This window comes from Ipomoea nil, unplaced genomic scaffold (assembly GCF_001879475.1).
Source record: "Ipomoea nil cultivar Tokyo-kokei standard unplaced genomic scaffold, Asagao_1.1 scaffold2845, whole genome shotgun sequence".
NCBI lineage: Eukaryota > Viridiplantae > Streptophyta > Magnoliopsida > Solanales > Convolvulaceae > Ipomoea > Ipomoea nil.
This window is the reverse complement of record NW_017619273.1, coordinates 3,576,342-3,602,143: the sequence shown is the minus strand read 5'-3', so window position 1 is coordinate 3,602,143 and position 25,802 is coordinate 3,576,342. Positions and strand designations below refer to the sequence as shown.

General features: G+C 36.0%; 2 protein-coding genes, 1 long non-coding RNA gene, 1 other non-coding gene and 1 pseudogene across 4 annotated transcripts; 3 read left to right on the top strand and 2 right to left on the bottom strand.

Annotated features, from left to right (window-relative positions):
* The first annotated feature begins 3,663 nt into the window (after positions 1 to 3,663).
* On the top strand, positions 3,664 to 4,587 carry LOC109159853 (transcription factor GTE10-like). The gene is made up of 2 exons (XM_019307962.1): positions 3,664 to 3,832; positions 3,917 to 4,587. The coding sequence occupies exons 1-2, from the start codon at positions 3,664 to 3,666 to the stop codon at positions 4,585 to 4,587; spliced, it is 840 nt and encodes a 279-aa protein (XP_019163507.1).
* A 1,175-nt stretch (positions 4,588 to 5,762) lies between these two features.
* LOC109159852 lies at positions 5,763 to 10,427 on the bottom strand (annotated as a pseudogene).
* Positions 8,803 to 10,194, bottom strand: LOC109160299. Its single transcript, XR_002050730.1, has 2 exons — positions 9,056 to 10,194; positions 8,803 to 8,944 (listed from the first exon to the last, which is right to left on the bottom strand). It is a non-coding gene; the product is annotated as an uncharacterized LOC109160299 (long non-coding RNA).
* Positions 10,428 to 11,678: 1,251 nt separating the features above from the next.
* On the top strand, positions 11,679 to 11,752 carry TRNAI-UAU. Its single transcript has one exon. It is a non-coding gene; the product is annotated as a tRNA-Ile (tRNA).
* Positions 11,753 to 22,852: 11,100 nt separating this feature from the next.
* On the top strand, positions 22,853 to 25,194 carry LOC109159850. Its single transcript, XM_019307961.1, has 2 exons — positions 22,853 to 22,961; positions 24,869 to 25,194. Exons 1-2 carry the CDS (start codon positions 22,859 to 22,861, stop codon positions 25,192 to 25,194), a joined length of 429 nt encoding a protein of 142 aa, XP_019163506.1. The 5' UTR covers positions 22,853 to 22,858.
* Positions 25,195 to 25,802: the final 608 nt, after the last annotated feature.

The window sequence follows — 25,802 nt, the reverse complement described above, 5'->3', positions numbered from 1 at the left end:
GATGTTGATAATAGAGAGGTCGATTCCTTCCTTTAAAAAGGCTGACACCAAGATACCGGAACAGCAATGAGGATTGTTGCATTCCCAGAATTCTCGACATATTATTGGCCCTAGCAGTTGGGCATATCCTGGAAGTAACAAAAAAGCTCTTATGGAAATTAATTTTTTGTCCTGATCCTTGTTGATAAAGATCAAGAACATTTGCAAGGGCCTTTAGGGAGGCCGATGAGCCATTGACAAAAATGACTATGTCGTCAGCAAAAGCAAGGTGGGTGATTAAAGGGCAGTCTGGGTGCGTGGCATAAGGAGACAACAACCCTACTCCCATCTTTAAAATTAGGGAGCGCGATAGAGCCTCCGATGCCAGAATAAATAAGAGAGGAGATAGCGGGTCGCCTTGCTTGACGCCTCTAGTCGGTTGAAAGAATCCACAACTCACCCCATTAACCAAAACCGATAGCCTCGTTGCTTCCAGATTACGCATCACCACATTCACAAACATTGCCGGGAAGCCCAGTTTAAATAAAACAGCTTGCAAAAAAGGCCAGGATACCCTGTCGAAAGCCTTCATCATATCCAACTTAACAACAACATTTAAACCCCGACATTTCTTGTCAAGATATTGCATTAATTCCAAGGCCAATAAGATGTTATCCTGAATATTGCGGCCTTGCACAAAACTTGCTTGCTCTTTGGAAATCAAATTCGGAAGGATGATAGCCAGTCTAGAAGAGATTACCCTTGGGAAAACTTTACTGATGAAAGTGCACAGGCAAATAGGCCTGTAATCAGCAAAGGAGTCCGAATTTGACTTCTTCATATTATAATTTACAAATCAATGTTAGTTATTTGAGCATCCATTTTGCTTAAATGTTCCTCAAGAATCTTTATATGACATAAAAACATTACCAATAAGCCAACATACTAACTACGTTATATATTGCACTATCGTAGTAGAAATATACAACAGATGAAATAAATATCACCCTAGAATGATTATTTAGAAATATAAATTCAATTCATTCTTTAACCAACATATTGACATTTAACATTGAAATGAAAACAAGCATATACATATTTATAAATCTTATTAAACTAACAATTTTTTATATATTACGAATAAAGAAAATCGGTATATATGAAAGGTTTAGTTGGAGAAATTTAAGAAAACTCTATAAAATGACAAATATGTCATTCATTAATTTAAAAATTCAATGTACAACATTATTTTTAATAGAATTTGTTAGTGGTAGATTAAAACTATCACTTTACACACAATTATAGTGAAAATTTTGTATATGATAATAATTCACGAAGTGAGTCTACAATATATTTATAATTAATGGATTAAAATTACCATTTTGTGTTTATAATGTACATATTTGTAGGTATACATTCCTCCGGCTCCATGTAATTTTTTTTTATTTATTTTTTTTTGAATGCTACTAGCTCTATTACATTGTAGTATCTGTTCATATACTTTCTCAACCTACTGAAACACAAAGAGCTAATAACGCCTCCACTGAGGCTCGAACTCACAACCTTTCAAATGGAAGTCCAACCCGGATACCATTGGACCAGATAGTCCCGGCTCCATGTAATTTATGTATACATATATTGTTTAATTTTGGTGTTTTGAGTCTATGTTTGACTAAAGAGCAAGGAAATGAGAAAATTGGGGATTTCATTTCTTGAGCCTAGAGGGCGGAGATAGAGAGGGCAAGAGGGGAGAAGTGGAGGAGGAGATGGCGCAACGAAAGCAGCGAAGACGGAGTCCAACAGCCAGAAGATCAGATGGTGTTGCCGGTACGGTGTCTCAGGCGCTCCATGGATGATCCGAAGGTTTGGAGACCAGCTTTCGCTACTCAGATTGATGATCGAGTCGCCGTCCGGCGAACAGAGGTCTCGGTTTAGCCGTGCATGGCCTCTGGTCCAACCGGTTTGAACTCGATCAATGTTTCTCTTACTCCGGCCACCGTCGAGACTGTCAATGGGGTCTCGCAACAAAGTTGCAAATCCTCTGCTGTTTCAGGTAAGGAAAGGTTTCTCATCTTAAACGCCTTTCTGATGGAAATTAATTTGGTTCATAAAAATGTGTTAAATTATATGAATATTTTGCCCCCTAATTATTCATTTTCAAAAATTTATATATATAATAAAAGGTTTGATATTTAGTAAATATTGTTATTGTTAAGAGCTTTTCAAATCATCTTAACTATAATAAAACTATATGGTTTGGAAAGGAATTAATGTTACAATTAATTACAAACATTATTATTATTACTAGCTATAAATATAAAATAGCCACACCATCCTTTACTATTAAAAAAAAAAAAAGCACAACATTTGAAAAATAAAATAGCTATTTTTTTCTCGCACATAACAAAGGATTACATTTATTGAATTAATGGAGTTATTAAATGTTATGATATTAGGATTAAGGATTCCGATTCCCGATTAATAGAAAATATGAAACAATGCAATATTAATTAAATCTCTGGCTTTACAATGAAAGTCTATTTGATATGCTTTTGTTATTTACGGTGCTTCTTGGGATTACAATATTAATTAAATTTTCGATGAAAGCCTATTCGATATCTGAAACAGTGCAATTAATACAAGCCGCTACATATAATTTTTCTCTCTCTCAAATGCTTCAAAGGAATGGCAGAAGCGAGAAGGGATGAAGAAAGCAAATGCTACGGGTCGTGGGTCAATTATTGGACTTCAGAATTAAAAAAAAAAAAAAATCATTTGAGCCATAAATAAAAATTTAAACATATATAAATGTATATATGTATGGGTCTTTAATATTTTTCTGGATTTCTAAACTTAGGACTTTTAAAAGAAAAAAAATACATTTGAATTATCTCCACAAAAAGTGGTCTTGGACTTAGAATGACATTTGGGTTTATGGAATGACATGTGCAAAAAGAATATATATAATCATATAAAAAATGTGTTCAATTAGAGTTTAAATTTACTCATACAAAATTTGAAATTTGCTTTCTAAATGTAATTATCGTAGTTATTATTCGTATTGTGAAAATTATAATATAGATGAAATACAATTAAGAATAAATCAATGTAATTATGTAAATTATCTCTATAAGTTTATTTGAATATGTACATAATTAGAGATTATAATAACATAATTTTTTCCACGTGCATCGTGCGGGTGAATTACTAGTTTTAATTAAACTTAAATCAACTCCTCTTATTTATTAATTATTTTAAAAAAATCTTAATATTACTGAAATAATAACAATATTTTTCAAATTAATCAAAATTTTATTTTAAAAAAATGAAATGAAATAATTTATGTTGAGGGTTATTTAATAATTTATTTAAACTAAACTTGGGAGAGAAGTAATATTTAAAATTAAATCTTGCAGTTGCATATGAAAGATGACCTAATCAAGAATCAAGAACTAACGGTTGTAAGGAAAGCGCGCACTCTCTGATCTCATCTCAGTAGTTTCGATCCCGCTCTTTATTATCATATCGCGACTAGCTTTCTTCAGTTCTAGGTTTCCCAATTTAAGATTCATAATTTCTTAATTTCGAAAGCGTTATCTCAGCTTCCCGTACGTTCTTCCACCCACTCACTAGGTTTCCATAATCGCTCGTCACTGTACTCTCTTTGGATTTCGGAGCAATATAATGACGACGCTAAAGATGAGAATTTCAGTCAACAAAAGGAAAGGAGATGATCGGGAAAAGGGTTTAAAGATCACGAGGAATCTACTCATCACAGACAACAAGCTTGAATCCAAGAAGCGTGCATGTTCTGATGATTTCAACGGAAAAGAAATTAAGAAGCGGCGGAAAAGTGTGGGTTTAACGCAAGATTGCGAGAGGGTTCTCCCGGCGCCGACGACGATTGTTGAAAACTAACCTAAGACGAGTCATCAAGGTTGTCTGCGAAATCATTCTTCTTCATCACCGACTGCCACCCTTCTTGCTGCTCACCGATCTTCTCATCATTCTTCTTCATCATCGACTGCCACCATTCACGGAAGTGGGTGGGATCGCCAAAACAAACCTAAGAGTCGTGAAACTTCGGAACAAGGTTGTCTGCGAAATCTAAGAGGTGGAAGGGATTGTCAGATGAAAACGCCGCCGCCATTGCACAGCGAAAAGGAAAGTCGTAGGTTTGATCATTCATCGTCATGTGCCACCACTGCCGCAATTGATAAAGAAAGTTGCAGTACTACTTCACTTACTGTTGGAGCTCCACTTTCTCCAACTCATGCTCTACGTGCTGCCCAGATGAAGGAACGTTACGCACATCTTATTTTCAAAGCAAATCTTCATCTCGCGGCCATGAATCAGGGAGATAATAATGCTGACCCACTGAAACAACAACAAGAAAGAGAGAGGCGGGAGATTGCAGAGAAAGCCAGGATTGAAGAAGAAATTAAAGCTGCCCAAACACTTCTACGGATGAGGGCAGAGGCCGATCTGAAAATCCAGAGAGAAGCTGCCAGAATCTCATTGGAGAATATGGAAAAGACTGTTGAATTCGACGACGCTATGCAGATAATAAGAGATTTTGAGAGTTTGTTGAATGCTCCTGTTTGCTAAAAACTAGCTAGTTTTGGATGGTATACGTTATTTTGTGTTTTGACCTCCAATTTTAATGGCTATACAAAATTTGACCTAGAGTTTTCTTCTTGTTTGCAATTATAGTTTGTAAATTTTTCTGGATTTGTTTAACTTTTTTTAAAGTTAGTTTTGATGAATATCTTGCCAAAGGTGGTGTATGTACAAGTCTCAAGATAATGTATGCATTCACCATTGCCCACCAAGTAAACATGCATGTCTCAAATTTCAAGGCTTCCCATACTAAATACATTATATAACTATAGATAGATATTCCTACGGGATAGTTATGGAAATAATTCATTGCATATCTAAGCTAGTTATTTGAACATGTGTTTACTGGTCATGAAGAGTAATTTCCTTGATACTGTTGCGGTCAAATTATTGTGTGGTTCAAACGACGTCGCTGAATTTTATGAGTTAGAATAATGTACTTTATGTGTTAGAATAATGAAATTTTTGAGTAAAATAATGTACTTTGTATTTTAGAATAATGTAAATTATGAATTATAAAAATGTATGTTACAGTGAGTTGCATGAAAAAACAATATTACGTGACACGACGTCATGTCATTTTTGGACCGTGGTCCACACAACTGTGTGGACCACAATACAAGAAGTGATGTTAAAGTGATGTTAGGTCTCTAATCACCCTGCATGGTGAAGTGTTGAGACCACCTGCTTTCGTTCACTTGTTTCATGAAAATTATGGTTACAATTGGAAGAGTTTTTCTCCAATGGAGTCCGATTGAGAGCTACTCTCAAATGGAACTCACGAAAATTATGGTTACAATTGGAAGAGTTTTTCTCCAATGGAGTCCGATTGAGAGCTACTCTCAAATGGAACTCACGCTATTATACGATCATCTGTCAAAATAATTATCAGAAAAATACATATAATGCATAATTTTCCCTGTTCGCAATTTCCCTCTCTTAGCTTTCATGGTTTAGTGTGTACATAAAAGAGGAAATTGAAGCCAACAATGAGCAATTTTGAATGCAGACCGCAAAAGGTATGTCTGAAAGAATCGACTGTAAATCAATGGGCACAAATTGCAAAAAGAAAAGGGGATTATGATTTGAATGCACATAGAAAGGATATGTAAACCAAGTCTAAAATTATTTAAATAGCAAAGCATTTAAGTGAGATACTACTGTTAGTTGATGGAACAAAACCAAACTTTCTGATTCGGGTTCCTCCCAAGGTGCAAAATTGAGTTTTCTCTACGCTCATACTCCCCGTTAAGACTAACCATTTGAGCCGATGCATCCCCTTGGTTTCCCCTGGCTGCGGACCCAGAATGGTACCGTGATCCTTGACTGCCACTTGAATAACCCCCAGCACCACGTGCCTGGTTGGATCGATCCCGAAGCTCTATTATAGCCGCCACCTCTGGTGCTTCCTTGCCTGCCTTGCCAAAAGAACTCCGGCAACTTTCCCCCAGTACCACCACCAGCAGCTGCAGCATAATCTTGGCCATCCTTGCGTCTCAAGGGAGGGCCATCCAATCCACCGCCAATCTTTGCCTCGACTGCTCTGTCATTACTTTCTGCGAGAATTGCTAGCTTCTCTGTCAGCTGGAATGCCAAAGCCTGTAGTCTTGTATGTTCAACATCATGGAAGACCACACACCGAGTCGGTTGATCCCAGCTTGCATGAAGCTCGTCAGTGATCATGAGTTTGGGAATCAGAAAGTTCAAACATCTTGGCAAGCAGATCCAGGCTAAGAGAGTTATAAGAGGAAGAGTAAGGGTGTGTTTGGAAACCTGGAAAATGAGTTCTGGAAATCATTTTCCAAGTTTCCAGTGTTTGGATGTGCCTGGAAAATCAAGTCAACGGAAATCATTTTCCGTTGACTTTGGAAAATAGGCTTGTTTTGGAGGAAAATGACTTCCCCTTTTTTTGGGGGGAAGTCATTTTCCAACTTTTACACCAACATCACACCACCACCAACATCATCAACACCATACCACCATCACCACCACTATTGCCGCCGCCACCCTCGCTACTATCACACCACCACTACCACCACCAACACCGCAACCACTACCACCACCACCAACACCGCTGCCACCACCACCACCACCATACCACCGCCACCACCACCACATACCACCGCCACCACACCACCACATTCACACCACCGCCGCCGCCACCTCCACCATACCACAACAACCACCGTCGCCGCTGCCACCACCATACCACCGCAACCACCGTCGCCGCCATCACACCGCCGCCGCCACCACCACCACGACCATACCACCGCAACCACCACCGTCGCCACCACACCATACCACCGCCACCACACCACCACCGTCATATCACCACCAATTATTATTATTATTATTATTATTATTATTATTATTATTATTATTATATAACGAATAACACTACTACCACTACACCACCACCACCACCATAATATTTTTGATATATTATTAGTTTTTTTTTTTTTGAAAAACTTAGCTATTTTTATTATATTTAAAATTAATATTATATTATTATATATTATTATACATGTTGTAATATTCTAAATAAAATAATTAAAATATTTAATTATACAATTCTACTCATTTTCCAGAAAATGAACCAAACACAGAAAAACAGTTTTCCATAATGCAACCAAACACTGGAAAGGAAAATGTTTTCCGGAAAATGACTCATTTTCCGAAAAACATTTTCCAGAAGTCATTTTCCTGCTTTCCAAACGGACCCTAAGTGAAAAGATAAGTCCTCAAAGCCTCTTCCTTGATTTTCGCCCTAACCATTTCAAGAACATTGTCTTTATTCCGAAGCAGCCTCCAAATGTCAAGGGAGTTAATGATGTCAAAGGCCTTTTTGAAATCTCCCTGGCGCAGGGCTCTTGTAGCTGCCATTATATGGTCCCTAACATTTTCAGGAGGCTCAGTGAATGTTTGCCTTTCGCTCATCTCTAGCAGTCTCCGGAAAGTCTTGCTTATGACTTTGCGCTTTCCGTCATGGCTATTGGCTGCCATGTTTGGAACTTCCAACAGCATTGCACATATAAGATGGACAGATTCGAGCAGCTCAAGATTTATGTGCATATGATATGGCATTTGACGCCTCCTTTCCATTCTCTCCTGATAATATCAAAACATGACTTGAATCAAAAAGTATAATGCAAATATAATGATGTAAGCAGTAAAAGAATGTGAAAAACACTTCTGCACTAATGTGGAAGTATAACTTAAGATGCAATCGGTACTATAAGAGAAAATAGAAAACAATGCAGAATAATTGGGGAAACTGGGCTCCAAAGTTTATCAAATAGAGTCATCAAAATATAATATTATCTCATGAAAAAAAAAAACACCCTACACTCTAAGAAATAAATGTAACAGCAGCACCCATTTATATGCAACACGCACACAAGACATGCTCTAAGAAATAAAAGAAAAGTCCATCACAACTCTGCCACACCCCTCCCCTTTACAATGAAATTTAAGATTCTATAGCTGTAAATTATGGACCATATGTGATATGCCAAAATATAGAGTCAATATAAATCATCTGTGTCAATAAAAGGTCATACCTGTTCTGGTGTCTTTTCATGATATTGGCGTTGAGAGACACCTTGCGCAAGCAAATCTTTTACCCTGTCAGCAGAATAAAGCTCAGACAGACAACTATGCCCCTCGAAAATAAGTCCAACCCTGAATGCACATAGACCAGAGCCATAGCTCTATTAAAAAGTATGTGTGGAAATGTCCATATGCTGTACATTATCCTGCAAGTGACTCATCAGCAAGAGATCACGGGAAACAGAAAACTCATTCAAGATCACGGGCTTTAGTTCGCTCATCACCACTAGTACAGATCTGCACATCCGTCACTGTTGTAAATGACATTTCGCAACTGTTGTACAACAGTCGCGGAAAGTTGAGCATCCGCCACCGTTCTTCTCAAAGAAGAGTGGCGGATTCTTTTTTTTTTCCTTGATTATCAGTGACCGTTCTTTGTTCAGAACGGTCGCCGATACCCCCCCAAAAAAAAAACAAACAAACAAACAAAAAAACAAACAGATTCAAAGATGCAGCAGTACAGTTGGGCTAAAAACAAATATTACTCCAGGCCAACAACTTTTATCAAAATAGAACAAAGTTCCTGAAACCTGATTATAGAACAAAATATCCCCCTTCTTGATTATCAAAAAATACATTTTCATGATTCATTTCAGCACTGTATCCAAAACTACACCTGACTCAGGCTATATCTTCAGCTCTTGCCAGCTTGCTTTTCCTTGGCTTTCTGAATCTTCAGCACCTTCTTCACAATCTTTTGCTCTTCCACCAATAATGCTCTGATAATCCTACAAATCTAATACAATATAGTAGATTGAATCATCATTCTAGTGAAATCTTTGCATAATTGCACACTCAAAGTAAAAATAAAAAAATCTAGAAAGTATGCCAAATATAGACAACTTACCTTTTCCGCACAGCACTGCCTGATAATACTCCACCTTAAGCACGGTTCACAGTTCTCATGTTCCTAGATAATCTAGACCTCTTGTATTCAGCAGGCCTCAAGTGTGGAATATGAGGTTAGGACGAATTTTATTTTAAAAATTTTCATTAAAATCAACATCAATGAGCATGGATGACATGCAGCACTTTACCTAATAAACTAGGTTTCCATTCCAAAGCTTAGAATAATCGGAGTACAAATCAAACCACAAGGTATTAACGTAACATTTTATTCAGCTAAACAAAATTAACCTTCAATATGAAGTACAGAATGCTATCCTAGATCTATATGAAAATAAATTGATACCATATTAAGTAGAATTTCCATCAGAAGCAAAATCTAAGCGCAAAAATACCAGTTAACAAACATTGATATGAAACAGCAATAATTTTACAATCCCAAAGGAATTTCGAAAGAATGTGGATCAATTATAGTCTATAGAGTTATGACATTATTGACATACAAATAGTACACAGCAACTCTCATAGTTTTTTAGTACTTCATGCATATGCCAATTATAGAGTTATGACATTGTATCACTCGTGGTACAATGTGAATTTGCCATATTTAGCATGAGGAAAAATGCTCAGCTACTAGTGTAAGCAGCAAAGGTTTAACTACCACAGAGAGAACAAAGCTAGATACTCTTCACAAAATAAGCCCACATTTTGAATTGCAAAATAGAATTCAGAATAAGCTCCAACAAACTATAAGATGTATATTCTCAAGCTCCCTACTGATAGTCAATCCCTAAGCTGCAAATAACATCCAAAGTTGGATGCATCTAGACTCTAGAGTCACAGTCAACTTCTTCCCTACCCATATACAAGAAAAGCATCTGGGAAAATACATGAAGGAATGATCTAATACACAGCACAAACAGCACTAAAAAAAGAAATAATTGGGTGAATAGTTACTGAACATCACCACAATCCCTCTCATCCTCGTCATTTCCACAGACAGCACTAGAAAAAATTAATAAGCATAGACAGCACTAAAAAAAGAAATAAGAGTCACAAAATAGACTAATTAATGGAAAGCATAATAGGCGTTGGGTGAGGAGAAGCTGTAGTAAAACCAGTAGCCGCAAAGAGAGAGAGAGAGACCTGTACGCGTTGAAAGCAATGGAGCTCCGACGATCTTCCGATAGAGTGGTGGAGGATCTGAGCGTAGAATTGGGAATAGGAGAAGGCCCGCGACAAGAGTGGTGAGAAGGATCTGAGCGGAGATCTGCTGGTTCTCGCCCCAGATTTGCTGTTCCGCCTTTCATTCCGCCATGAGAGATGAGAGAAGAGAAGACAAGAGTATGAGAGAAGACCGTCCGAAATAACGAAATAACGAAATAACAAGGAGGGGCGATTGGAAAACATTCTCAATTATTTGATTCCATATTCGTGTTTTTTTATACTAATGTTTTTTTTTTTTTTTGATATTAATGTTAAGAAAGTTGAAATGTAAAATTTATTTAATATAAAATGCGATTACATTTTTGTAGAATATGTTAAAAAATTGACGTATTGTTTAAAGAATAATGTATACAATGTTAGTTTCTAATGGTTATACAAAGTTGGATATTGTGTGGAAGTATATGTTCGAGCTTGAAAGTAATTACATCTCCTCCTAGTAGAAGTTCTAAAGTCCAATTCATTTAAAATTGACGTGTTTCTCGTTGTCCTCGATGAATTGGACGCCTTGCAGAAAGTGGTAGAAGAAATGTGAAAGGAGTTGTCCACTGGATATTCGTGTAGTCGTGTCTAGTGGAAAGAAATCAGCTTCATAACATATTTTGTAGTTATCGATAGAGTACTCTTTAGCCACGAACAAGTCATAGAGTTCTCTTCGGTACTTACACACTGCAATGACATGTGCACATGGTAATCTGTCGCTCTTCCACTTTCCGCATTTACATGTATGGTTGAGCAAGTGAACTTGGACATATGTTTCTGAACCTTGGGAGATGTTTCCTGTATCAGGAGAAACGTCGTACAATCTAGTCGCGTCATTAAATCTTTGAATGGTTGCATTGTACGCCGGTTGTTCTCTACTTTGTAGCTCGTTGGAAATAATCCTTGGTCAGCGCAAACCCGCATCTTGCATTCTTTGGCTCGTGGTACGTCTGTCGGCAAACATAGTGCTTAACTTGTTGAAAGTAAGCCTTGCTATTGCCGTTACCGGTAGCATTCGGCAACCCTTTAGAGAATTATTAAAGGATTCGAATGAATTTGTTGTCATTATGCAAAACCGGTGACCACCATCGTGAGACAATGTCCACGCTTCGGGCTTGATTGCAGACAAATAATTGTGGACGTCTGGCCAATATTGTTGTATGCTTTGCATTGATGAAAATATTGTTGTATGCTTTGCATTGATGAACGGAATTTTCTTTTAATAACGGCAATATTGTTGTATGCTTTGTATTCTTTTAGTATGCAATCAAAAGAAACCAGACAAAGATTAAATTGGCTCTTGATACCAAATGTAAGCACATAATCCACATTAAACATTAATGGGAATAAGGTCAAATAGACACTTCAACTATAGGCTAAAGTGCAATTAGACCCTTAAACTAACAAAAGATTTAAATGGTCTTGTAGCTCAGTTGGTTAGAGCGTTGGTCTTATGAGCCAAAAGTTGTGGGTTCGAGCCCTGTTAGAACCATTTGTTACAATAGTGTATATTTGGTGCTTGCATGAGTATAGGGGTGAAGTTTGGAAAGAATGACTAGGGGTCGAGTTCCCCAGGGGTGGGGGGTGTTTAAAATTGAGTTATTCTTTTATGGCATGATGATAATTTTTACTTGAATACTTTTAACCTATTTTTATGTATTTTAATAAATTTAAAATTCAAATAAATAAATAAGACAATGGTAAAATATAGAAGTAAATGATTTAAAATTAATTAACTAATTAAGAGTTTGAACAATAATTAACTAAAGTTACAATTACAAAATTAGCAATAACACAGGGGAATGTGAAATTACTTAAGAAAAGTGAGGGTATCTCACATTCCCTTGCAATAGTTAAAAACCTTATGTGGAGGTTATCTTACATTCCCTGGGGAAAATTGCATAACTTGAACCAAACATGAGAATGTTATATTACCAAGCAAATATAACATTGGTTATCTTATATGACCCGAACCAAACGCCCCGTTAAGTTACATGTAATTTTTTTTTAAAATTTTTAAAAATAACTAAAAATGAAACTCGAAACTGGGGGTCTCATTCTTCCCGTCGTAATTCCCGTACTAGAAACCGGCTCGAATCAGCACCCTCTTCCCTTCCACTTCTTTAGAAGAAACAAAAAAACCACTTAAGAAGTCGTAGCAGTTTCTAGACCCGTTGGGGAAGCTTCTGACTGTCCAGAGATGCATGTCGGTGCCTCTTTTGATGTAGCCTTTTTCCAATCGTGGCGCTAACGCCGGCGCATGCCTATAAGAACGAAAAATACTACATGTACTCCCATTTCTTACTCCCAACTTGTATTCTCTCCCACAAATTCTTGATGTAGACACATTACCTCGGACCCACATGATGAAAATATCTAATCTTTCTTTGACATATCATGGAATAAAATTAAGGAAGTAGAATTTCGGAGTACATGTAGTAGAACTCCTATAAGAACTCCGCATCTGGCTGGTAAACTATGTTGGTTTCTCGTCTATGTAGCCGCTTCCTTCTATACATCATTATCAACCATTGAATAAGTTATGTTCTATACGGACCGGATAAGGAAAAAGATAAAATGTTCTATACATCATTATCAACCATTTAATAAGTTATGTTCACCATACATATTATCATGAATGAAATGAAATATTCCCAAATGCTCTGTCGGGGTGTGAGGGGGTCCTTAGAGTTGAGATTTAACCTTTTGGAAGAATGAATGAAATGAAATACTTAACTGACCCAGGATAAATATACTCAACAGTCAACATAACAGTGATCACTAACCATTATTAGTATGTCGTTGTCCTCCATATTGAATAATACAACATCATTTGGTACATTAATTTTAAAATGCAATATTATTTAATTTCCTCCCACTGTTCTGTGAAGAAGGTTGTATCAAAGTCGAGATCTAGCTTTTGATTTCCAATGAATAGTTTGAGTGTATCACTGAAAATGTTGGAATCTCTAAGGTATGTAGACAATCTAGCATGCTAGAATAATGTAAGAAGAGCCCACATGGGTTTAGCTCAATGGTTCAGTGGGCTGTATTTGGGAGAAGAATAATGTAAGAAGAAATTAATAAATAAAAATGTATTAAATGATCAAATTGAAGTTGAATGTATAAATTGTGAATGTATATTGTTTCTCACCGCTAAAGGTCTGGGGAAATCAGTATACAAAGAACGAACTCTTTGTACATAGAATGAATATGCTCGGGGCAAAGCGGACTTTGCCTTGACAAGTATTTGGTAAAATGTATAAAGAAAAAGCAATTAATGTTTGTAGTTATATGTATAACATATGGTTGATACATTGTAGTGTAATGTTACCGCTTTCAAGAGGGCGAGAAGTTATGTAGTTGCCATAATGATTTGGCTCCGGTTTCATGGCACCGTATAGGTCGTAGAAAAAAGTTTCAGAAGTGAAGAATCCAGTACGTCTAAAAAGCACCAGGTCTCCAAGGAATAAAAAATTATGTATCATGAAATTATAAATTTCCGTAGTAAAGTGCATGCATGTTTTCAATAGTAACTTCTATTCCAACATACCAACCACGCATGATGCAAAATCGCAGTTGTTGTGAAGTATTGCATTAGATGACGATGCATCCAATTGAAAATTTTCTATTGGACGGTTATGCCCCACCTATTTTGCAGCCACCATCTTTCATTTGAATATATATATATATATATATATATATATATATATATATATAGCATGTTGCACCTTTGTACACAAAATGTGAGAAGCTTGACTTGTTGGTGGCTTATTTAGTAATCCAAGATATCACGAGTTTGACTCTCATTGGCGAGCAAATAGCAATTTTGGTCCCACGAGTATTAGCAAAATGACAGTTTTGGTCCACATGTTTAATTCTTACCAATTTCCATCCACGACTATTATTTTAGTACCAATTTTCATCCACAACTATTGTTTTAGTGTCAAAATTCATCACACCGGTCACATCTTCAATTCGTTTAAGACATGCCGAAATATGAAATTATTAAGGGTAGTTTCGCGCTTTTCAAATTAGGATCCCTATTTGAGCATGAATAAAGAGATTTAAGCCCTAAGATCTATCCCAATTCGCATTTTTCTTACTCAAATTAAGGTAGGATGAGGATGAGAACTGCGAATTGGGATCGATCTTAGGGCTTAAATTCATTTATTTATGCTCAAATTGGAATCTTAAGTTGAAAAGGACGAAAATGCCCTTAAAATTTTTAGATTTCGGGATGTCTTAAATAGATGGGTGATCGACGTGATGAATTTTAGTACTAAAATAATAGTCGTGGAGGTTGCGGGGAATGGTTTGACATTCCGCCTATCTTTCTTGTTGATGCTCTTACTTCTGATTTAATGAATTAATCCTTTTATCTAAAAAAATAATAGTCCTGGATTAAAATTGGTACTAAAACAATAATCGTGGATGAAAATTGGTAAGAATTAAACATATGGACCAAAATCGTCATTTTGCTAATACTTGTAGGACCAAAATTGGTATTTGCTCCTCATTGGCTGCATCTCATTAACATTGGTTAACATTGGTCGGCTCAGCCCCTATTGGCCCTCTTTGTGGGTTTATACCTACCTTTCTCCTTCTAAGCTCAATACTTCTTCACCCCCTTTTTTTTTTGGGACGACATGGCCCCTCCTTTAATCTTCTTGGGCAATACATTACTAATCTAAGGTTACACTTGTGTGAGACTGACTCACGGATCCTTATTCGTGAAACAGGTCGGGTCGACTATGCACAAATGTCATACTTATATACTCAAATGTAATATTCCGTACTAATCAAGAATACAAATTTTGTTACTTATAAGGAAAAATGTAATACTTTTGAAGAAAAAGAGCAAATACCATTTTTAGTCCTGCGAGTATTAGCAAAATGACAGTTTTGGTCCACATGTTTAATTCATACAAATTTTCATCAACGACTATTACTTTAGTACCAATTTTCATCCACGATTATTATTTTAGTACCAAAATTCATCACGCCGGTCACCCCTCCATTTAAGACATACCGAAATCTAGAAAATTTAAAGGCATTTTCGTCATTTTCAACTTAAGATTCTAATTTGTGCATTACTAAATGAATTTAACCTCTAAGATCGATCACAATTCGCAGTTCTCATCCTCATCATACCTTAATTTGAGGAGGAGAAAAACGAATTGAGTTCAATCTTAGGGCTTAAACCCCTTTTATTCATGCTCAAATTGGGATATTAATTTGAAAATGATGAAAATACATTTAATAATTTCATATTTTGGCATGTCTTAAACGAAGGGGTGACCATCGTGATGAATTTTGGGACTAAAACAATAGTCGTGGATGAAAATTGGTACTAAAACAATAGTCGTGGATGAAAATTGGTAGGAATTAAACATGTGCACCAAAACTGTCATTTTGCTAATACTCGTGGGACCAAAATTGGTAGTTGCTTGAAGAAAAATGTAATACTTTTGCATTTTGATGTAAAAATATTATATTTTCCATCAAAAGTATTACATATTCCATGATAAGTAATGTTGGCAAGTGCTCCTTATAAGGGAAAATATGATACTTTTGAGGAAAAATGTAATATTTTTTAAATCAAAATGTATAAATATTATATTTTTTCTTTAAAATATTGTATTTACCCTTATAAGTAACAAAAATAATTTTATTCCTGATTAGTACTCCGTATTACATTTGAGCATATAAGTATAACATTTGTGCGTATAAGTATTACTAATTTTTTTACGCGCATTGCGCGAATGAGATAATGCCCAATAATTATTTTTAAATAAGTACTTCAAAGTATATCAATGCAATATTATATAGGAGATGTTCATGCATAGGTAATTGAATTGAAGCTTGCATACGAGATTAGGCTTGTCAATCTCAAACCCGGGTGGTAATGTCATGTAGACTTCCTCTGTCAAGTCCCCGTGTAGAAACGTATTATTTATATCAAGTTGATGAATGTGCCAGTTGCAAGAAGAGGCCAATGCCAGGAAAGTATGGATGGTTGATATTCTTGCAACAGGAGAAAACGTTTCGATGTAGTCTATCCCGAACTGTTTAGTATAGCCTTTTGCTACTAGCCGGGCTTTATGGTGTTCAATGGAACTGTTGACTTTAAGCTTGATTTTATACACCCACTTGCAGCCAATGGGTGTCTTACCATCGGGTAGAGTAGTAATTTCCCACGTGTTATTATCTTGTAGAGCTTTAATTTCTGCATTCATTGCATTCCTCCAACATTCATGGCGAACAGCTTGTTTGTATGTCTTTGGCTCATCTACCGAAGTTACTGCCAAAGAGAAAGCTTTATGAGGCTGAGATAAGCTATCGAAAGAGATGACCTTTGACAGAGCATGTGGAGATGAAGTATTGCTTATGGCAGCATCACAGTAATAATCATTATATTTGTTGGGAATTTGACGCTGTCTATCAGAACGTCTGGGCAAGGCAGCAAAATTGTCATCGAGCTCTTGCACAACATGAGCGTGTTGCTCGGTTTCCTCCATGGAAAGACCATCATTAATTTTATCCAGACTAGTATTCAAATCATCATAGGCTGCATTCTCACTCGGCAAAGAAGTGTTGTTGATCAGGCTAGTATCTGGATCATTATCAAAATGCAAAAGAGTAGTTGTGGGGATGATGTGCAAAGGGGGCCCATGTGTTGAGGTTTCCATAGAGTTAACTGCCTCCGAAAAAGGAAATTGAGACTCATAAAATGCCACATCTCGTGATATAAAAATAGACCCATCGAGCAAACCATATGAGAGATAACCTTTGGTGTGTGCTGGCATGCCAATGAGAACACATTTCTTACTTCTAGGTGCCATCTTGTGTTTAGAAGGAGTGAGATCTGATGCATAACATAGACAACCGAGAACCCTGAGATGAGTAAGAGTGGGATTCTTACCATACAGCCTGAAAAATGGACTTGATAGCTTAATAATTGGAGAGGGTAATCTGTTAATGAGGAAGACGACATGCATCACACAATGCCCCCAAAACTCAATAGGAAGAGAGGCTTGGAAACGAAGAGCTCTAGCTTACTGAGTATATGTTGATATTTTCGCTCTACAACTACATTCTGCTGAGGAGTGTATGCACAAGACTTTTGATGAATAATACCCTTCCTTCTCCTCAAAGAAATCAGCCATGTTAAATTCCAGACCATTATTAGTTCGGATGGTCTTGATTAAGACTCCAAATTGTGTAAAAACCATAGCATGAAACTTTCGTATGATATGTCTAGTTTCATATTTGCTTCTCATTAGATGTATCCACGTAAACCTAGAATAATCATCAACCACTGTTAGGAAGTAACGTTCTCCCTTTAACGAACACACGGGGAATGGCCCCCATATGTCAATGTGCAATAACTCAAAGCAAGCATTTGAGAAAGTAGTACTTAAAGGAAAAAGAGACCTTTTGTGTTTAGCTAGATGACAAACATCACAAGCTGCATGCTTAGTGTTAGAGACAATAATATCTTTCAATACATGGAGCTTATTAATGGGAAAATGCCCAAATATTTGGTGCCACAATTCACCATTATTACATTGAACAACAAAACTATTATGAGGTGTACTAGGTGGAGACTTCATCAGAATGTAGAGACCATTTTCGTATCTAGCTAAACCAATCTTCTTCCCAAGAGTGTCCTGAATTGCACATTGTCCAGACATAAATGTTAGTTTGCAACAAGCATCTTTTATAAGTTTACTTACGGATATTATGTTGAACTTGAAAGATGGGATATGAAGGACATCTTTCAAGAACAGTCCACTGTCAAGGTTAACATTCCCTACATACTCAACAGAAATACAACTCCCAGTGGGCAGGTTAACTTGTGCACCATGAACAATATGATATTCATCAAACAAATCAAGGGAACAAGCAATATGATCCGTGGCTCCGGAATCTATTATCCAAGTGGAAGCATTTGAAGAGATTGAATTAACATGAATGAAGGAATACATGCCTTCATTTTCAGAGCTTGTCTCTTTGAATTTTGGTACAAGGGACACTGCTGCAGTAGTGCTTGTGTTTGATGATTGCCCAACTTGAGCCTGTAGTAGGGATAAGAGCCTTTGCAACTGATCAGAGTGCTTCCAAAATCACCAGAACTGCTAGCCGAGATTTGTTGCTTGTTGCAGCTGTTTCCCCTTTGATTTAAAACCCGGAATCCATCCTGGAGGATATCCGTGCATTTTATAACATTTTTCGATCGTGTGGCCATTCATTCCACAAAAAATACACTTAGCATTCTTGTTACCATTCCCAGTTCGCCTGTTATTATAAGTGTTCAGAGCTGCTACTGTCTCAATATTTGAGTTGTCTGTTATTCCAATCTGAACAACATTGGCTTGGCTTAGATCTAGGTTGTTTAGGTTCACATTGTCAAGCCTGATCTGTCGTTCCAATTTCTCGGCCATAACAAAAATCTTGTGTACTTCAGGCAGGGGATCAAGGACAAGCACATTGCTTTTAAGACTGCTATACTCATCATTCAGACCTTGAAGAAATCTTATAACATGATCTTCATCTCTTTCTATCCTGATCATATCAATCAAATCACATCCACATTTTGGATCACATTTGTAGTAGGGAAGGGGCCTTAACACGTTCATTTCTTCCCGTAGAGTCTTGCACTTAGTATAATATTCACTAACGGATAGATTGCCCTGCTTTAGGCCATATATCTCATTCTGGAGAGCAAAAATTTTCTATGAATCATGTTGTGAGAATCGGCGTCTCAGATCCTCCCAAACATCCTTTGCTTTGTCCAAATGTAGGATACTTTGAGCGATCGAGGGACTTACAACTTTGAAGATCCAAGAGCACACCATTAGGTTGCAACTCCTCCATGCCTGAAATTGTTGACTTTCTCTGCTTGGTGCCATGACGTTGTCGTCGATTAGGCACCATTTGTTCTTCACTTCTAGCGCAATTCTCATCGAGATGCACCAGATGTTGTAATTAGCACTTCCGTTCAGGGGAGGGCTTACTAACACAGCGCTTGGATTCTCATCTGTACTGAGGAAGAAAGGATTGTCCACGTCTTCATTCCTTTGTTGCTGAGAATTCAAGCTTTGCTGCAGAATTGTCGTAGTTGTCGGATTCGGCGAGTCAGTAGCTGCTTCATGGCTTCCTTCACCAGTGACTACTGCGGCGTACGTGCTCCGAGGGAGCTCTGATACCATGATGGAGCTTGTTACATATGTTAAACAATGAAACAGAAACAGAGAAAAAACATGGGATGAGGAAGAAGATGATTGGGAGTCTCTTATTGCAGTACTGAACCAACTTGTACAATATAAAGGAAGGAAAAAAGATTATTATGGAAAGAAACAATATATAAGGATTCCCAATCATTATCCTAATTATTATGGAATTATTAAGGAAAAGATAGAAAAAACGATACTAAGATTCCCACTTATCTGTTTCATCTTCATCCTCCAACAATTGTAATTCAATGGAATAATTTATATATAATTGTTGGCACAATATTTTATTAAGTAATGTTATATTCTTAGATTTTGTTGTTGGATATTGGTGAATAAATCGATACAAAAAAATATATATATAAAATATATATTTGTCCCGAAAAATGGAATTTAATTTATAAAAAATTAATTCCTACCAATTTTGGTACAAAACCAAAACACATATATATACAACGTATATATATTAACCAAATAGGGATTTATTTTATCAAAAATAATCCCACCACAACTAGTACGAAACTAGTACAAGGGTTTAATCTTTACAAGATTAATCCCACCACTTGGTACGAAACCAAAAAGAAAATAAACAAGAAAGGGTTTCTAACCTGAGGTTTTAACCTAACGAGAAGAAAAAGAAGAAGCAGAGATCCGAGTCGTGTGTACTATACACACACTCTCCTTAAAACCGATTCGCCACCTCCTGAGGGTGCTAGGATCGTTGTGGCGTCAGTCTCCCAGGATAAAACGAACTACGACTTTGGCGTTCGAACACTCCAACCCAAAGCCCGGCGAACTAGAACACAAGTTGAGCACTCCGATGTTTTACGGAAATGTTGGTAGAATCTCTTTGTAACAAACAACTTTTGAGAGAAGATGAGAGAAAAATATGATTTTGCAAGTTCAAAATTCGACAAAACATTCTACCCAACACATAGGTTTTTATAGGGGAGAGAGGAGTTAGTAGCCCACTAAATGACACATTAAACCAACATAAAACCAATTTAATAATTGGATTATAACGTTTGAAACGAGCGTACTTATTATCAAAATAATATCAACGGTCACGAACTTAATATCTGATTAATTCATACCGACCATATAACGACCCGTTTCAAAAATATCTGAGTGACCGAGAAATCCGTACAAACTGGGAGATTTAACAAATTGGGACTGGAAACCACACCCGAGTGGTCCACAAGCACCGAAACGGTGCATCAAGAATCAATGCATATAGCATTGACTCGTGCACACCGAATCCACAGCACGAAATGAGCTGCTTTGGAATCCAAAGCTTAAGCACTCTTGATTCGTGCACAACTTTCGTCCATGCAACAAAAGCAAAGCACAAAATGTGCTAAAATCCCAATTCACTAATTAAGCAACCAATGCTTAATTACACTTAAGCTCTAAAACAATTTCCGTGCAGTGCAACGAAAGTTATTAAAATGCTGATTTCTAATTAGCATTTAAACTTAAGTTTTTGACTTCACTTTGAGAATCAATTTCCCATTAACCTATTACCCATTTTGAGCGTACATTATATCAAATTCTTCGTCTCACTACGAAGAACTCAAATCAACTTTGATCCGACCCAAATCAGAAGTGGATCCCACATATATTTGTACCACAAAATAATCACTCAAAATGTCATTTTATGCTAAAAATTTCAACATTTGTAACATTGCATTGTGATATTTTCCGCAATTATTTTCATGTTCATTGATTTGATCGAATAAAAGTTGTCATAATCAACCATATTCATGGGTTACAAATCAAAGTCGTAGCAAAATAATAATAATAATAATAAATTGATACAAATAATTTAGGAAAGCATCATTTTTTTAGATTACGATTTATTAAATAACTATTCAATCCTCTCAAAAGATTTTTTCGTTTCACCATTATAAAATTACCTCAATTTAATTTAACTTGTATTTTAAAAATTAGTCATTAATTAAAGAAGTTAGCAAACCATAGACGACTGATAGACCGGGGTGGCTACTTTTACAAATCATGATGATGAAGTCTTCCGAAAGAGACGATATAATGAATTAATGATCAACTTGCCAAGAAAAAATAACAATAAATTTTTGCTAAGAAATTTTGGGAAGGGGGAATTATGAGTACCGTTAAGTTTGGGCAAGAAATTATGCAAATCATTCAATTATAGGTTAGCATCCAAAAGAACCGTCAAACATATGCTGCTATATATATATATATATATATATATATATATATATATATATATATATATATATATATATATATATATATATATATATATATATATATATATATAGAGGAAGGTTCAAGTGCGGCAGTGCGCTTAGGTGCGGCAGTGCGGTTAAATGTAGGCCATTAGATTAGATAAATTCAACGAATCACATTCATCTAGGCTTTTCCGATATTTTCGAGCACGTTCTCACACTACGCGAACTGCAAGGTTAAAGTCGTCATTGGGCACCTGAATAGATCAAATCATAGTGTTGTGTGTTTTATGTTCGTTATTGGTGCATTATTAACCTTACTGTGGTGTATTTGAGGATTCGTGTTGGTGCCAAGTTTGGGTGCACCCGCGCCTTCCCATGCGGTCAGTGCGGGTGCACTAATAGTTATACAAATATACACCATCCATGTTAGAAAATGCACACCAAAAAAACATATCACAAGTTAGATATGCATCACCAGAACGCACCATTAGGTATGAATAAAAGCACCACACAGTGTTCAGAAATACACCATTGGGGTGGTGAGTTATATGGTGTATTTTTTGAGTGTGTTGTGTGTTTTTTGGTGTATTTGTGCATTTCATTGTGGTGCTTTTTCCTAACACTATTGGTGTCTTTTGTTAACACTGTTGGTGTATTCTGACAAGCGGCCGATATAAATGACCACTACAATTACCATAACACCCCCCACTTATCAGGACGCGCTTAAATCTTTAAATCTTCAGAAATTAGCCGCTGCCGTTAGATTAAGCAAAATGGACGATGCTGATATAGCCGCACCTAAAGCCACTGCCGCATTTGAGCGCTAATATATATATATATATATATATATATATATATATATATATATATATATATATATATATCTAACATATGCTGCTTCCATACACAAAACTCAAAAAGAACTCAAAAAAAAAAAAAAAAAAGGTATTTACTTTTGAGACACCATGAAACATACCAAGCATAATATTATGCTAGTGCTTATTTTTCTTGTGCTCATTTACAAATTTGAGTATTGTTACTCAAATGATGTTGCTAGTTGCGTTGAAGGGGAACGAATTGCTCTTCTCCAATTCAAGGAAAGCTTAATTGATATGTCAAACCGTCATGGAGCGGTCTTGATTGTTGTGAATGGGAGGGAATTTCTTGCACAACCCAGCTACACCTGATGATGATGATATTGAGAACTGGATCAATGGTTTGCCATCAAACTATAGCAACAACTGCTTGAGAGGTGAGATCAATCATTCTCTTGTCAACTTAACACATTTGAATTACCTTGATCTAAGCCTCAACAATTTTTCTCGGATCCAAATTCCTAAATTCTTTGGATCTTTCAAAAACTTGAGGTATCTTAACATCTCAAGCTCTGGTTTCGTGGAAAATATTCCCACTCATCTTGGAAATCTTTCAAGCTTAGAGTATCTCCACCTTGGAGAAGCTTTGGATGGAGTTATATCTAATGATTTGGGTATAGATAACTTGGACTGGTTGGCTTGCCTTTCTTCCCTAAAAAGCCTTGACATGTATCGGGTTTCAATTCGACTTCTTTAACCTCTCTTGATTTAAGTGATAATAGATTTGTAGGTTCAATTTCCAATTCTCTTGGAAACTTGACTTCTTTAACCTCTCTTAAGTGAGAATAGCTTTACAGGTTCAATTCGAAATACTGTTGGTAGTCTATCAGATAGTTTGACAGAATTGAACTTAGATTCTAACAATTTCACTGGTCAACTTCCAAACCAATTGTTCAAGTATAAGAATCTGCAAGTCCTTTCTCTGTCTTCAAACTCCTTCTCTAGTTCAATAATGGAGTCACTTGGAAATTTGTCAATGTTGCAATTGCTGGATATTAGTAACAATAAGTTTAGTGGCAGTATTCCCTCTAGTCTTGGTGAACTTTCAAATCTTAAATTATTATATATATATAATAATTCATTTGTAGGTGTCCTCTCTGAATTTCACTTTACTAAACTCAATAAGCTTCAATATTTGTAACATATCTATTAATTTGTTTGTTCCACCTGGGTTCCTCCTTTCCAACTCTCCGGCATAGCAATGGAATCCATCAAAATTGGTCCTCACTTTCCTCATTGGCTTCGTACCCAAAGAAATGTTCGATCTCTGTTGATGTCTAATGCCAGCATCTCAAGTGCTATCCCTGATTGGTTTGAGAAATTTTTCTGGAATAGCTATGCATTAGATCTCTCTAAAAATCAGATAAGTGGAGAACTTTCCTTGAAACCACATGTTGAAGGTTACAGCAGATGAATTACCTTTCTCTTTCAAACAATCATTTGCTATGTAGTTTAGAAGTTTTAGAGATTCTTGCTCTATCTACAAATAAGTTATATGGAGAAATACCTCCATGCTTAGGAAAACTACAAAACTTGGAAGTTCTTGACTTGGGGAATAACAATCTAAGTGGCCACATTCCAAAATCATTGGGATCTCTACAAGGACGACTATCCTCTCTCCACTTGCAGAATAATGAACTTGAAGGGAAACTCCCATCAAGCATGCAGAATTTAACAAGTTTGATAATCTTGGATTTGAGTGAAAATAAATTTATGGATGTTATCCCTTCATGGATTGGAGAAAAGTTACTAAGTTTGAAATATCTTATCTTTTATAGAAATAAGTTCTATGGGGATATTCCATTGAAACTATGTCAACTGCATGATCTTCAATTGTTAAATTTGGCAAATAACAACATATTAGGATACATTCCAAAATGTTTTGAAAACTTTACTGCAATGGCTTTTGGTGGCAACCAGATAGATATTGAGCAAATCACATATTCTGGTAGAACGTATGAAGATGAAATTGATGAAGTCATAAAAGGATTAACATTGCAGTACACTAAAAACTTTCGATTCCTAATATCTATAGATCTTCCAGGGAATCATATTGCGGGAAAGATCCCAGTTGAGATAATGAGTTTGCATGCATTGGAGAACTTGAATGTTTCTAATCTAAGTGGAACAATCCCTGAGGCTATTGACAATTTGAGCAAAATTGAATCACTTGATTTATCTAGAAATGAACTCTATGGTTCCATTCCACCAAGCTTGTCATCTTTGAATTTTTTGAGCCACTTGAACTTATCATTCAACTATTTACATGGGAGAATTCCAACAGGAAGCCAACTTCAAACCCTCAATGATCCATCCATTTACATGGGCAACGAAGGACTTTGTGGTGCTCCTCTTCCAAAGGGTTGCCCGGGTGATGTACCATCTTTTGTTAATCAATCTACAAAAACTAGTAGTGGTGATGACCACGAGTTTTTCATGTGGTTCTATGCTGGTATGAGACCTGGTTTCTTTGTTGGATTCATAGGAGTATTAAGCATTCTACTGTTTGCAAGATCTTGGAGCTATGCGTACTTCAAATTTTTAGAGACAGCTTACAACAAAATACACGGACTGTTTTTATTAAAGGTTAGAGTTTTCTATATGCAGTAAACACGACTTACAACAAAATACTCTCGACTATTTATTTATTTATTTATTTATTTATTATTATTATTATTATTATTATTATTATTATTATTATTATTATTATTATTATTATTATTGTCATCATTATTATTAGTATTTATCATGTATATATGCCTATTTTTACAAGCTAGCTAAAAAAGAATGACATGACTATTCACATTTTCCAGGTCAATGATAGTCAATGAGGAATTGTGTGTTGAAGGTATTCGTCATTGGTCTTTAATGTGGATGGATTACTCTTGACATGTTGGAAGGGAGTTTCTTCCTATAACCCAAAAGGCAAAAGAGTATTGTTGATTTTGATATAATTTGCAATTGATGTTCATCTTATTTATTATTGGTTTTTCAATGTCATGCTTATTGTATTTGCCAAACAAATTCTTATTGAGATGTGTGTTTAATATCATATGACGTTTCTATTGTTACATATATTTTTTTTTCAGTACTTAAGTTTTTTTATAATGATTAGAATCTCATCTGGATTGAAGAAACAATTTAAATGAATTACTATTAACATTATACAGACTAGTATCTTACCCGTGCGATGCACAAATAAAATTCTTTAATTATAT